Source organism: Medicago truncatula, chromosome 5 (assembly GCF_003473485.1).
Source record: "Medicago truncatula cultivar Jemalong A17 chromosome 5, MtrunA17r5.0-ANR, whole genome shotgun sequence".
Classification (NCBI taxonomy): Eukaryota; Viridiplantae; Streptophyta; class Magnoliopsida; order Fabales; family Fabaceae; genus Medicago; species Medicago truncatula.
The window spans coordinates 25,040,407-25,056,509 of NC_053046.1; the positions used below are offsets into that span (position 1 = coordinate 25,040,407).

The following is a 16,103-nucleotide window of genomic DNA, read 5'->3' on the forward strand; positions in this document are numbered from 1 at the left end:
CAAAGGATTACGAAGGCATCCTAGGCACTTGGCATGATCATGGCTGAACAGAGAAGCTTTGCACAGCTTGATGTGTAGAGGCACCAGAGGAGTTGCGACGTTACGGACATCAAGTCTAGGAGCTTCCTCACATACTTCGATCATATTTACAGCGGCATGGTTTGGAAGAGGATTGTCGAGGACATGTGGGACATTATTCTCAAAAGTCAGCTTTCCTTGATCAATGAGCTTCTTCACGATATACTTCAAAGCATAGCACCCCTCGACATCATGACCTAGGGCACCTTGATGAAAATCACACTTGAGATCGGACCTGAACCTTGGAGGCAACGGATCAGGTGGGGGCTTGCCCTGTCTGGTTGTACAATGTCCTCTATGGAGTAAAGTTGGAAGCAACTCAGCATACAACATCGGTATCGGAGGGAAAGTAGGTCTAGCTTGCTGATTTTGTTGTTGTTGTTGAACTGGCAACTGTTGTTTCATCTGTTGAGCGATTGCATTAACGGGTACTTGAGGTTGACCCGGCGGCAGAGGGTACTGATGATAAAATGGCGGAAAGAAAGGATGCTGAGAATACGGCACATATGGGTATGACGGAGGCATTTGGGCTGCATTGATAGGAGCAACAGTAGCCATGGATTGACCGGCTCCAGCTGACACCATCCCTATTTCCGTTTCTTTCTTCTTGTGGTGTCCATTACCATACCTCTTCGATGCATTCACAGAGGATTCAGCTTTCTCGAACACAATGATTCCATCCCTGACGGCTTCCTCCAGACGGGTTCCCATGGTGACCATCTTCGAAAAGTTATTCGGGGCAGCTATGATCATTCTCTCAACATAATCCTTCCTCAAGGTCTTTAAGAATGTCTGGGTCATTTCTTCTTCATCAAGAGCAGGAGTAATGCGGGCAGCAGCCCCCCTCCATCTCTGTGCGTATTCACGGAAGCTTTCCTCCTTCTTCTGGGAGAGAGATCTGAGGAATTCCCTGTTCGGCTTCAATCGGGTGTTAAACCCATAGTGGCTCTTGAAAGCAGCGGCTAACTCATCAAAGGTATGGATGTCATTTTTGCTCAAACTAGTATACCACTCTGCAGCATCTTCCATCAAACTATCCTGAAAGCAGTGGATCATAAGTGAATCATTGTCTTTGTAATTGCCCATCTTTCGGACGTATTTGATGATGTGGTTATGGGGACAAGTTAGCCCGTTGTACCGGTCGAAATCCGGGATTTTGAACTTCTTAGGGACATCCACTTTCGACACCAAGCAGAGATCTTGAGTTTTGAAAGAGTCCGCATTCCCTCGATTGGCTTTGATCTCATGATGGAGTTCTTTAGCAAGTTCCTCCATCATCTCTTCCATGGTTTTGGTTACGGGGATGCTTCCGTGCTGTGTGTTGATGTTAACACCTTGAGGCAGGGTATGCACAAGAGGCTCAGTGACAGCTGCTGTTGTTTGTGGCAAAGTAGCATTGATGGAGGCAGCATTTGTTGCAGGGATCATAACATTGTTAGCAGTGCCCGAAGTGCCCGCTGCAGTACTGGGAGTGAAGAACGGTGGAAGCCCATACGGAAACCCAGCTGGCATAGCAAAGCGAGCGTCTGTAGATGCGGTTGGGAGCATGCTTGTAGTCACCGGTATAGCTGTGGCTATAGGGATAGCCGTGGCTGATTGTTCTTGAGCGGCTAGCAGAGCAGTCATGACATCATTAGCTTTAGCCAATTCCTCCCTTAGAGTGGCTAACTCGGTACGGAGCTGAGCGTTCTCTTCTTCCATAGCCTTTTTCCTTCTTCTGTATTCTCTGGTTCGATCGATTCTGTCAGGTTCGTAGACCTTCTGAGCACGAGCCACTTTTCAAACTGTGGCAGAGGAACCAGGAGGTAGTGAGTACTTGGAAGCCTTTGTGACCAATGCATGATGCATATGATGCATGATATGCAAATGCAAATGCAAAAGACTTCTTTTTTCATCGAAGGATTTTTAAACAAATTAGAAATCTTGCAAATAATCAAAACTACATAGTATTTTCAAAAGGAAGACTTTGAAATTTCAACAAGATAAACAAATGAAGCCCTCAAGCATAGGAAGTAGTCGGAGAATCATCGGACTCGGAATCTGAATCACAGTATCTGGCAAAGAAGTCTCGTCGTCCTCTGGCTCTCTTGGAATCCCTCATAAGCAGCTCGTCTTTCTCTTCCAATTCCTTCCGGACCTTAGCTAGTTCCTTCTTCAACATTAGGTTCTCATGAGTCTTCTGCTCATCTCTACCATCCAAAGTCATGATTAGATTCTCAGCTTGATTGTACCGAGCTTTCCACACTTGCTTCTCACGACTCTCCATAGCTAGATGCTCCTGATACATATCCTGAGTCGTGGGGAGTAGAGGTAGAGGCATAGATGGAGCAGATGAAGACACGTATCTCATAGCTGGATAAGGCATGCCAATCTCCTCAGCTCGATCTATCACCCACTGAGTATAGGCCTCATGAGCAACACCGGATCTCACGCCTAGATGCTTCACGCTCTTCCTTCGAACCTTGGACCAAGCATCCATGAAAGCTTTCCTTTGTCCGGTAGGAGCATTCGTGTAGAAGAAGAACTCTGGAGATGTAGCAAGATTGATGGGCTTCGACTTCATAGGGAAACCAAACTGTCTCATAGCAAGCTCGGGGTTGTAGTTAATTCCTCCACGAGTACCAAGAAGAGGTACATTGAGAAAGTCCCCACAACCCATAATGATTTCCTTCACCTGAGCGGCAGGAGTGAGCCAGACGACCTCATTAGGAGCGAGGGCCATAATCCGCTGCGAGTAGGACCAGTTCTCCGAGTTGTCATGGAAGGAACTCGGAAGGTGCGAAATAAACCACCTATACAAAAGAGATATGCAGCAAAGAATATACCCACGGCCCTTGAGAGTCCTATCATGAATGGCGTGGTAGGTATCTGCTAGCAAAGTGGGAACCGGATTCCTGGAATGGAAGATCTCAATAGCATTCATGTCCACAAAGTTGTCGAGGTTTGGAAAAAGAATGAGCCCGTAGATAAGCAAAGCAAGAATAGCCTCGAGTGTATCCTGACAAGTAGTACTGAGATTAGCCTGCTCAAGAAGATACTTCGAAGTGAACCCCCGGATGTGAGACTTGGTAATAAGATGGTGGGAGACATCGGACGTCTTGAGGTAGAGATCCTTAGCAATAACCAGAGGAGTAAGAGAAGTCCCGGGACCGGTGAAAGGCGTCTTCTCGGCTATAGGTAAACCCACTAGATTGGAGTAAGCCTCGAGAGTAGGAACCAACTGGAAGTCCGGGAAAGTGAAGCAACGGAAGCTCGGATCATAAAATTGCATTAGAGTGTGCACTAGCTTCTCTTCCACATCGGTTCGGAGGAAAGTAAGCAATCCCCCATACCGGAGTCGGAACCCTGTTTGACTCTTGACCTTGAGTGCCAACTCTCTTAAACTGACCAAATCCACTTCCTTGAACTTGTAGCACTTAGTCTTCTTCATACCTGTGATTATTTACAAAAATTTCCATTCGTTTAAGCCCTTCGATGAATGCATGAAAAAATGTTTATGCATGAATGCATGTATGCATGATTGTGTTGTTTAGTTACAAAGAACAAGGTGGGTTGAGATTCAAAGTAACAGGGCCACGGATGGACACGGCGTCCGGTGAGCTAAGGCTTTGGATAGTAGTAACCAAGGTTCTAACACAGTTCCCAAACTGCAACCTCTCTCACATATATCATGGTAGTACAGGACGACACCCGTTCCATGATTATTTGTGAGAAGGTCTAGTTTGAGTGTAGTATCGCGTGACGACTAAAGTTTGAGACAACACTCAATTTAGCCACCGCACTACGTCCTAAAAAGGCTAGGATGGGTTTGGTAACTACGGTTCATAGCTTCGTCGAACAATTGAAAGTGAAGTGCCTAAGCATGACAACACACGCCGACAATATCACCTTCAAAATGCCTCAGCTATGTGAGATTGATCGCATAATCCAATACACGAGGCAACCCCCGGATCGAATTGTCGATTATATCTCTACCTATTCATAAGTTCACTCAGCCCGGGTATAGGACTTTTGATATTCTCACCCCACACGTCAAATGAAAATAAACAAGTATTCACATATGTAAGCAATAAAGCAAAGCGTGAATATAAACTAAGGAAAACTAGGCGTGACCCGCTAAAAATTTCCCCAGTGAAGTCGCCATTTCTGTTATCGCGATTTTCGGGTGTCAAGTCATTAATTAGGCTTGAACCTTTCAATCTTTGATATTCTCTATTTTTTCTTGGGAAGGGCAAAATTGAGAAAAAACCCTTAGATTCTAAGTTCGGGGGTCGTTTTCGCTACGGGAAGGTGTTAGGCACCCGGAGCGATTATGGTATTCCATAAGAACCGTTCTCCTAAGTCTATTTCTACGCTTTATTTATTGCCTACTTATTGAAAAGAAGATATTTTATTTGAGTGAAGAATGAGGGGAGAAGATGATTGAGGTTTTTATTTTACTTGGAAAATGATTTTTTGAAAAGGAGGAGAGAAGCCGTAAGGCATAGAAGAAAAATGTCGAATTTGATCTTTATTTTTATTTCACAAAAAGGCATTGGAGTTTTGACTCCAAAGTTTGTTTGGAAAATTTAGCCTATTTCGAAGGAGAAATTTCACTAGGCGTCGAATTCCTAAACATACACCTAAATCGATAATCATGCAACGTGTGTGCGAGTGTCGGTGCTTGTGTCGGTGTACATTATTAGAGAGTCCATAGTCCTTTACATTGTCCTAGATACATTCTATGGTCTTGCAAAAATCTTAAAAGAAATTAAAACTATCTAAAATATTACATGCCGAAGTAACATTGAAATAAAAGAGATAAACCCTAAACTATGAGGAATAGGAATGGAATTGTAAAAAGCTTATGAAATGTATGGCACATGAAATGAAATGGTTAGTAATCATAAGGCACAAAATAGTAGGAAATAAACAAAAAGAAATTGCATAAGAATGGCAAAAAGGAAAGTAATAAAGTGGTAAAAACCTAAAAAATTTGATATGATACCTAGATGTGCTTGTGACCCATAATTCTCACATCATGGAAATTTTGAAAGAGATTTTGTTTCAAGCCATGACATGAAATTAATAGAGACATATGCAAGCAAAGTATCACACCAAATTCATAGAGAAATTTGACACTTTATTCCTTAAGACAAACACTTATTGTTTGCAAAACAAGAAATTTACAAAATCATATCCAAAAACAGCAAAAAGGACACATGATCAGAGGCATATTCATCACAATATTGTATATCAATCATCCATGTCACATATCAAAGTGTCAAGAACGAAAAAAAACATAACCAAAAGAATACCAAAAATGTAAAAAACACATGGGAATTAATTCATGCCATTTTACCATTTTTTTTACATGCAAAACACCATAAAAATACCAAAAATGTATCAAGAAACATCTAGGATTTTTAGGAATTTTTTGTAAAAATATGTGAGCAAGAAACAGGTTCAGATAGCAAAAAGTAGGGGTACAGATAGCAAGAAAAAGGTAAAAACGTAAAAGGAACCTTAAGCCCAACCCAAAACCCAATGCAGACTGGGCCTGGATCATCCAAAGGCCTCAGAGGCGTTAGATTGATCCAGACCTAGATCTGACGGTTCAAAACAAGCAGCGCATGGTAACACAGATCAAGCACATGGAAACAAAGAATCACAGCCATTCAAATAATAAAACCCTAAATCCTACGGTCCAGGATGAAAACAAAATGAACCGGACCGGTTCAGGCGTCTATATAAGCATATGGACACCGGTCCAATTCATTTCTTTCATTTCTCTCTCTCTCTAAACTTCTCTCTTCTCTCAGACCTCTCACCTCTCTCCTCCCTTCCCCGGTGGTTGTTGGCCGGAGAAGATGAAGGTTCCACCGGAAACTTCATCTTCTCCGGTGAGAAGTTAGGGTTCCGACGAGCAAAACACCCAGAATTCAAATTTTTTTACATTTTCTTGTTCGTTCTTAAACCCTAAACACGAATCTGACATTGATTTTCACAAACAAAGCCTGAAACGACGTAGATCAGAGAATTTTCGTTTCGTGTTTGTTACTTCTCTGGTGCTTGTTCTTGCTTGCAAAGTCTAAGTCCTTATGGATCTAGATCTTGCGTATACGGTTCAGTTCGTTTTTCTGTTCTGGAAACTTTTTAGATCTGGTTCGTTCGTTTGCATGCAGGTTCAACTATGATTAACGCCATTAAAGAGAAAAAATGAGTTTTACCTGAGTTTTAATGGAGATTCTGCTGAGTTTCTTCGGAAAACTTCGATCTGTTCTTGATGATTTCTGGTTGCTTTTTGAACCGAAAATAAATCGGTTTACTGGCTTGGTTTCTTCATCTTCTCCGATTCTTTCTCTGTGATTCCGTGCTTGAGCTTGCTTCTTGCTTCTTAGATCCACGTGAGAATTCCTGTGATCAGTGCTTGAGCTTGCTTCAATGTGAGCTCGCACTTGGAATTGTAGGGAAATCTCCAATCCAGTGATGAAGGTTCACACGAATCTCTGAGGATTGATGTGAAATTCGTTGATTTCTGATGAATTTCTATGATTTCTGCAGAAAATTAGGGTTTATGTTCTTCGTGTTCTTGGGAATTTTTGATCTTTTGATCCTAACAGAAAGGAGAGAGAAAGCTTGATTGTGTTTGTTGAGTTGGCGTGTGATTAATGGCTTTGTGTGGCACTGTGCACTATTTATAATCTGACATGTGTACTTGAGATCCAATGAAAAGGTGACACCTGGACTTGTATGAAAATGGCACGGCCTTGGACTTGAAATGAATTTGGGACCTTTCTGCAAAAACAAAAACTTAAGGACTAAACTGCAATTAACCAAAAAGGACTGAAATGTAAAAAATAAAAAAAAAGAGTTCTGGACTGAAAAGCAATTTTGGACTTCTTTGAGGAGCAAAATGCAAAATAAAAATAAAAATAAAATTGGAATAAAAGGGGTAACCTGACAAAACGTAAAGTGAAACCTAAAATAAAATCAACAAAAGGACTAAAACGAACCAAATACTGACATGAGGTATTTCAAAATACCTCCCTGTCAAAATTTTGACAGGAAAAGACCAAAATGCCCCTAGGGACTAAACTGACCCAAATTGACTCAGATGCGATTTTGAAATGATTTTTAACAAAGAATCAACGATGATTTGTACAGACAAGTTGAAGAGACTTAGAGACAAATACAGGGACAAAAATGGGTTCCACTGCAGGAAATGACCAAAATACCCTTTTGTATGATTTTTTGAAATAAAGTGCAAGAAAAGTAACGCGACATTTCAGAGAGTTCTTAAATGACTTGTAATGTCAGAAAAGACAGAGGCAGTATAATACGTTTAAAAAGAGAGTAAAGATTCAGAGTAAAATAACAGAGAATTGACAAATATTAGTGTTAAAAAAGAAATTTGAACGAGTATTTTTAGGTCCAAAATCAGGGTATAACAGGTGTTCTATTAGCTTATCTCACAAGAATATTAATTAATTGTTCGCTAGTCGAAATCTTTTCAAAATATTCGACGTCTTTTCCAGTTGTGATACTTTCAAACCCACTATGACCCCATTTATTAATCGAAAGTTGGGTTCGAAATGGTTCCAAAGGGAATTTCCAACGAAAGATTCTAAAGTTCTAAAGGATAATATTGAAGTGTGGGGAAATTACTTGACCTCAACTCTTCTCCCTGTAAGGATCACCAATAGCAAGACCGATTATAAAGTGATATATATGCTATTACCCGCATCTCGTAGCGAGATGATTTGGGCTAAGCAAACTTCGACCAACCTCTATAGCCACATTTCTCCAGACAATTTATGATGATTTCGATAAAATGTCAGAGGCTCAATATCATCAGCGCCTTCGTTTTTTTGCTGGCCGAACTCCCAGCTTTGTGCCTGTCTCTTTTCAGGCTTCAAATGAATGCACAGAAAGTTTCTCTTTGTGGAGGAAAAAATACTACCTTTCCAACCTTGTCGACGAACCAGCATTTCGTACCAACTTGATCACTGCTTTTCCTTCTTTGCAGAGCAAGTCGAAGGAAAATAAAGGTATGCACATCAAAGAGATTCAAGATTTCCATAAATTTTTTGAAGTTGTGCATAATCCATTAAATGTCGAAAAAATTGTGAAGGAAGCTGCACTGGTTTTAAAACAAAAAGTACTTGAAAAAGTTTCAAAGATAAAATTTTCTCTTTATATAAATAATGCACAAGATAAATATAAAATGGCCTTAGCATTTCACTGCATAAAATTTCCACCATTGCCTAGTGCATACTTCACATTATCTTTCGAACCAGATTCTCCCTCTTGATTTCATTTTGGCTATAAAGCTATTCAAAATGCTTCGCAACCAGAAAAAACAAAGGGTGACTTGGACTAAATTTAGTTTACACAATTATCCAAAAAAAAAAAATGCACTCTGGACTTCACTAGGTTTGTGTTGAATGTCTAGATACTGATCTTCCAGTAGGTGACATATATAAGAGTATTGTATCTTAACTCCCTCTTAATCATATATCTCATTGTTTAACATGTCTTTCTCATTGATCTTATAAGTTTATCCCGACATAAAACTCAAGCTAGCACAACGGTGCAAGGAGAGACATCAGAAGACTCAGAACCAGCATCAAGATTCAAACAAGACAAGTAAATTTTGTTATACTTGTCCGTTTGAAAAAATGTTCACCTAAAACTGAACATTCTACCATCTTCTCTTCAGAGTCGAAAAAAAGGAAGTGAGTCTAAATCAGATGTAGCTAGCAAGAAAATAAAGAAGTCAACCACCTCAAAGACCAAAAAGAGTTCAAGGGTAATTATTTTATAGTTTTGACAAAATACTTCTTTTATGTTTCACTATCCTAGTTTTTGAACTTTTCTTCATGCTCAAATCATCCAGTCCAAAGGTGCAAAAGGTCTAGAAGAAAAGAAATTGAATCTGTCGAAAGTCTAGTGGGAATGTCGGTTCACCAAACCGATAAAGGCAAAGTTGTAGCTAATGCCTCTTCTGGTTTAGGTAGAAGATGGAAGATCCAAAGTCTAATGAGAGTAATCCTGGTAATACCCCAATTTCAACTCCATCCCAAAAATCCAAAACAAACAATCTCAACAACCAGAAAGTGCTAACTCTAGTCCTGTAGGTGATAAGGTAAATGTTTAACCTTCATTACAATACCAAAATACTATGATTATTTTAATTGGCTAAACCTGGTTTGTTCGCTCGTATGATACTTCTTCAACTGCTGGACAACATTCCATTCCGACTCCAAAATCTTCACCCATTTTTCACTCTTTAAACCATGTTGCTGAAGAAGTTGACAGTCTAACACCAATGAATGATGAAGCATGACCAGAGGTAACTATCAATCTCACCAGGGATGAAGGCCTTCGACAGGAAGAGAAAATGTGAAATCACGCCATTGCAGATTTGCCCTCTCCTCGAGATTCATCTCCAACGAGGAATATCTCTAGTACCGGAAATACCAACGAAAAAAGTGATCAAGCTGAAGATGATGAAATCCACACCAACATAGACGGAGGCCATGCGATCGGTACTGAGGATCAGCCATAAGGAGATGCTGATTTGGTCGAACAAGAGCAAAACAATGACATTGTTATGATCGAGCAAGACCAATGTTCCCCACAAGACAAAAGTTCGAAAAAGGTTGAGAAGAGAACATCTCCTTCTAACGAGGAAGTTGAAGATGATGGTAATTCTCTTAACAAGTCTAAAATTGAAATAACACCTCCTACCAACCTTCAAACCTATGTGAGCCATGAAGAATTTGCTGATCTAAGAAAGAAAGATCCAATGGCTAAGTTAAGATTGGTAATGGACCATAAAGGTTCCTCTTCCACCCCAGCTCAAGACACGTCAATTTTTGTAAGGACCGAACCCTCGATAAAAAAATATGAGCAATCACTCCAAGAGTTTAGGTCAAAAATTCTCAATATGGATTTGATTCAATTGTTGCGCCAAGATGTTGGAGCTTATTTCGGAATGAATTTGTAAGCAAATGAAATCTTCTATGTTTTCTAGTTGAATTTGAAATTCTTTTGGAGATGATTGCAAAAAACCTTCAAAAAAATTAAAGAGCTTAACTAACAAGCTAACAAGCAGGGTTCTCTTCGACAGAAAGAATTAGACCACGTTGAAACCTTGAAGTCTGAAGCATTTGCTCTAGAAAAAACAGCCAAAAATGAAGAAGATGAATTGGATGATTTAGAGATGAACATCCCCTTTATAGGAAGATTAGATTAAACAACTGCAATTTTTTTTTTATGAAGGCAAGAAAGTCAAGCCGAGATAAGGAATTCAAGCTCAACTTCAGCCATAGCCCAATTGAATTCGAAAGCAGAAGTTGTGCTTCAACACCTCGAGAAAGCTGCCACATTTGAAAAGGAAATTGTTGCATTAGTGACATCTAAATTTCTCATCAACACAAAGTTGGAGCATGTCGAAGCAGCTTACGAAGCTCTAAAGCAAAACTTTCTGTTTTAAACTTCTGTTCAACTAGATAGTTTATTGCTTTGTTTAAGGTTGTTATGAAAGTTTGTAACATAACATTGTTTCAGTTTCTGCAATATTTTTACAATGTCCTGACTATGAAAATTACCTTCTCTAGCATTATTTTGGTTCACAAATGCCAAATTTTATTTTCTGACGAAATTATTCTCGTGCCATTATAACCTTCCGCACAACAGGCTTATACTTTTCCAAATATTTGCCTTTTAATTTAAATACTCTATTGTCGAAATCAAATCGCTTTGACAAATTGTTAATGGCGAAAATTTCAAAAATTTCAGGATAAGAATATGGCTCATTAGAATCTAATTCTTCTCCTTCTGCCCCCACAAGTTTTGGCATTGACAATTTTGTCGAAGGGCATTCAATAGGAACCAATTTATCCTTAATCTCAATCAATTCCTGAAGTTTCTATTTATAAACTTTATATCATGAAGCTACTTGTGCCAAATCATTTGCCACTTGATTCTCAATTTGTGGCACATGTTGAATATTGACAGATTCAAAATTATTTAACAAAGCATTAGCAGAAACAAAATAAAAAATCAAATTCTCACTTATGCACTTGTATTCCTTTGTTAGTTGTTTCACCACCAATTCTGAATCTCCCTTTATCACAACATTCTTTGCCCTCAGTCCTAGCAGCATCTATAATCCCATTAAGGCTTCATATTCAGCCTCATTATTGAAGGAACAGCCAATGATTTTATACTTGAAATTTGTTGGCATATTCAATGGAGAAATTATAAAAATACCAACTCCAGTACATTTTTTATGGCTAGACTCATTAAAATATAAAGTCCAAGGTTGATTTTTCACATAACATCTTTTAAGTCCATGTCGAAGTATTCATGTTAAAAAATAACATCTTTTAATTCTTGAAAGAACAAAAGTCAACTCTCATTGACTGCATTAATTGAGTCTGTCGAAATTACAGGCTAACAGAGAGCACAAGAAAAATTGTTGTTACATGGACAAATTTACTTGATTAATGTCAAGGGTCATTTTGCATATAAGTATACAATTTCAAGAGGGAATTTGCTCGTAATCTTTAAAAAAATCCGGATTTATAAAAAAAACTAAGCAAATTCCCTATGTGTGACATGACATTTCATACCACGTATCAAAATCACGTAGACAGTTAAATGTCAAGTACGTATGAAGAAAACAAACTTAAAGAAGATAAGTTGCTTAACATTTAACGATTTCAAGAAAGATTTTTTTGCCTTTTTTCAAATTTCAAAGGTACTCCCTCCGGTCCTTACTACAAAAGAATTTTTTGGTCCTATTTATAAGAAAAAGTCACAAATTTTATAGGACTTTTTTACCCTCACTTTAAATTTTGTCTTTTTAATATTAGTGGATGCATTTAATCTAACGCAAATTTTTATGAGGACATATTTGCCAAAACAATAAAAAGATAACAACTATTAATAACCTCATTGGTTTTTATGTTTTTTGTTTTCTTCTCTTATAATAAGGGCCAGATGGAGCATTTGCTTATTTACTCTATAACTAACGGACTCCATTTGTGTATCATAAAGGCATGAATGTCACATAATACTTGTCAATGCCAACGTGACATATGTCAATTCGACTATTTTTTCTCTCTTCCTTAAAAACAATTACTATTTTTGCTCTCTTTCAGATCTCTTTATGTTGAATTTTTTTTGGCTTAATTGCATTTTTCCCCTTATCTTTTGCTAATTGTGCGATTTTGCACCCACCATTTTTTTTTTGAGAGATTTTGCACCCCATTTTTTTGTCAAATGTGTTTTGCTCAAAATCATCATTAAAAGAGGGGAAAGATGGCAAAAGATGGGTGCAAAATCGCACATAAAAAAAAAAAAAAGATGCAAAATCGCACAATTGGCTAAAAGATAGGGGGCAAAATTGCAATTAAACACAAGCACGTCCATCTAACCAGAAAGGGGGCAAAAAGATGGTGTGCAAAATCACTAAAAAAAAAAAAAAGAGGGTGCAAAATCGCACAATTAACAAAAGATAAGGGAAAAAGTGCAATTAAACTTTTTTTTTTTTTTTTACCTGTGTCACCATTGAATTAGTCAATGTCATCACATTGACTCACACGAGTGCAATGCAGAAATAACCGTTTTTTTTTACTTAAAATAAAAAAACAAGACACGTCTTTTTACTTTGTTAATTCTATAAATAAATTATCAAAAAATAAAAATCAGCAATTGTTTGGTTTGGCACGACATCCGCCGCGGCATAGCAGATCTCTATTCCGAATCGCGATCATCATATCATGGTGAATGCAACCAAAGGCGTCTTTATTTCCTGGTTTGTTCGTTGCTTTTTTTGTTGGAATCAATTCTCTACAATACTTTTTTAATAACTGTTTTTCCATTGATTCATTGAGTTTTGTTGATTGTGCAGTGACATACCAATGGCTCAATTTATCATTAAAATGAATGCTTCATTCCCTACATCCGACAAATTCATAATACATATATTGGATAGTACTCACATGTTTGTTCAACCCCATGTCGAGCAAATGATTCGAAGTCAAATTGCTAAGTTTCGAGAGGACAACACATATGTCAAACCTTCTTGATTCATTTATATTAGTTTTTAATTTTATTTCTGTTCTATTATATGTATGAAAACACTCTTCCTTTTACATTGAGAGTGATTCGCCATTTGAAAAATGATTGATTATGTGGTGCGCTGTACCTTACACAAGAAGTTATTGTCATTTTGTATCTCTTCCATTTTGTGTTAAATATGCCACAGTGAAGTTGTGCGTTGCTTGTCAAGATGGTTAAGCATTTCTTGGCAGAGAGAGATGATATGGTAAAGAATGTAAATAGAGAAACTATTCGAAAGAGATGCTAACCAAATTGAAAGTGTTTTCTAGTTTGTCATCTCAGTTGTTATGATTAATTTTTCAGACCCGACTTACTTGATTGTAAACTATAGTATTCATAGAAGACACTCCTCAGATCAGATGTCCCGGTGTCAGACATGTGTCGTGTCCAACACCGACACATATAATTACATTAAATTATATGATTTTCTCAAATTATTAGCATGTCGGTGTGTCAATGTCGACGTCATGTCCGGTGTTCTTGTCCATAGCTTCATAGTTACAAAGTGAATCATGTCTGGAAAGTTGACAACACCACTTAACAGCTTGTCAGCAAGAGTTAGTTTCTATCTATATATGATGTATTTTTTCCAAGTAAAGATTATTACATGAAGTTTGAACTCTTGAAAGGCAAGTCATTTTATGCGGTTCATTTGATCTTCTTTTGTGCCTGTCATTACTTCTACTGGCTATGGCTAGATGAACACTATGAGACTGTATATATTCATCCTGGTTTTCAAATAGGATCCAAACCTCTTTTCCCATTTGATAATCTTTTCGACATGAAACTTCAAAACATTATTCATGGGGAAAAATGAGCATTTGTTCGGTTTACCTTACTTTGGTTTAGAGTCATCAGCTTTAATATCATTTGTTTCACAATTGTATGATATGGTTTTTCATGTATAGTCACATGTTTTTCTGGTATAATAATAATGGCAGCATCTTCTTATTTTTCTGGTTTTTCTTGTATATATGGTCTCAAGCAATTTTTTGTTATTCATTTTTATTGATCATTTTTAGTTTGTTTATGCAGGTTTTAAGTTTAGATTTCTAGCTACATTACTTAGATTATAACTTTCTCAATTTTCAAAAGACATGCTATTCCCCTTATTTTTAGTAAAGGCTATTATGTATGTTAATACTTTAGTTTTACATTTTCCCTTTGCCAAACACAGGCTGCATCCATATCCATCTCTTTCAGACACTCAAGTAAAAACATTATCTATCTATCTATACATATTAATTATGTTACGTACGTTTACTAAATAGGATTCTTCTAATAGATCCTCTAAATTACGTACCCTTTGCATCATGTGATTTTTCATTGAAGGTCTTTGTGCATAATTGAGCTTGTTTAATGTATACAAAACAAATTTGTCTAGTAATAAGCACTTGTGCATAAAAAAGTCTTGGAGCAAACTCGAAAATATAAGAGACTCACATTCGTACTTCGAGTAGGGAAGTTCTAAGATTTTTACCGAGCAAAACGAGGGATAGTGGCAAACCCAGATAAATGTTGAGTACCCAACTTCCACTTCAAAAAAATGCATACAAACGTTGAACGGAATGTTGACTACACTCTCACGATGCGTGGCAAAGTATGCTCAACACGCTCTCATTCACAGTTGATAATTTAGAACGAAGAGGTTCAAGAGGAAGACAAGTACTAGGAGCTTCAAAGAAGAAGTCTCTCTCCTCATCCATGGTCTCTAGGGTATGTTTTATTTCTTTTGTAATTTGTCTTTAGTTACCATGAGTAACTAAACCTTATTAGGTAAGTTCTAAGATGAACCTATGTTTTATTTGTTGGATCTATTTAATTAAATTCTTTTTATTCAGTTATTTTATGAGCCATATTTAATTTTATGATACTAAATATTTAATGTTTTCATCTGGATTAGGGCATACCTAAGATAACGGTAACTAATCACTTTAATTATGATGGTGAAATATCTAACATAACAGTGAATACTTACTCGAATTAGGAAGTACCTAAGATAACGGTTGAGAATCCACCCTAAATAGTGAAATTGAAATTCCTAAGAAAACAATGAATGAACTTAGAATTAGGCAAACAATTGATGACCTAATCCACCTACCATAATAATTTTACCATTTTCATCCCTAAAGAGTGAGTTGGTGAACTTCTAAGATTCATAGGTTAGGGAACATTTAGGATAAATTAAGAAACTCTTATTTAAATATATGTTTTAATTACCTCTGAGAGAGTAAGACCCCACATTACAAGCTAGTAAAGGCGTACATAATCATTTTAGGATTGACGATCCTACGACCATATAACACCTTAACCCACATGTGAATTAGGTGCAACTCAGCAGTTAGAGGGGATAAAACCCCACAAACTCATCAACTCGGATAGGTACTATTTAACTAATCTCTGAATAATTTAAGTGATATTTAATTCCCAACAAATAGATAGAGAAGATTCAAAGATCCTAACCACCGCTAACATTCTGCATTTAAAAACAGGTTACTTCTAAACTTTCGCTCTAAGCAACAATATCAAATTGCACCAACTTCCCCCATTTACTTTATATAATTATTTTATCTATTTTTATTTTTTGTTTTAAATAAGTAACGTGAATTGCCTAGTTGAAACGACAATCCTTAGGATACAATACTCTACTTATCACTTTATTATTTGATAATCATTTGATACACTTGCCTAAATTGTCAATCAGTGAGCTAGTTCTTTTGAGCGAAAAAATATTCTTAAAAATTTTCATTCAAAAATATAAAAGTTACATATGAGTCGGTTTAAAAGCAATGATAAAGTTACACAAAAGTTGGTTTAAAAGCATTAATAAAAAAAATGATGATTGAAAACTTTTGAAAAACTAAAACTCAATGAAAATTTTCGTCTCCATGTAACCCCGAAAGTGGTGT

General features: G+C 37.2%; 1 protein-coding gene across 1 annotated transcript; it reads left to right on the forward strand.

Moving 5' to 3' along the window:
- Window positions 1–12,782: 12,782 nt before the first annotated feature.
- Window positions 12,783–13,291, forward strand: LOC11411289 (general transcription and DNA repair factor IIH subunit TFB5). The gene is made up of 2 exons (XM_024785279.2): window positions 12,783–12,886; window positions 12,983–13,291. Exons 1-2 carry the CDS (start codon window positions 12,852–12,854, stop codon window positions 13,158–13,160), a joined length of 213 nt encoding a protein of 70 aa, XP_024641047.1. The 5' UTR covers window positions 12,783–12,851; the 3' UTR covers window positions 13,161–13,291.
- The last annotated feature ends 2,812 nt before the right edge of the window (window positions 13,292–16,103 follow it).

Coding starts and splice junctions, on each gene's coding strand:
- LOC11411289 (XM_024785279.2), top strand. CDS start 12,852: ATGGTGAATGCAACCAAAGGCGTCTTTATTTCCTG. Junction 12,887..12,982: donor AAAGGCGTCTTTATTTCCTG/GTTTGTTCGTTG, acceptor TTGATTGTGCAG/TGACATACCAATGGCTCAAT.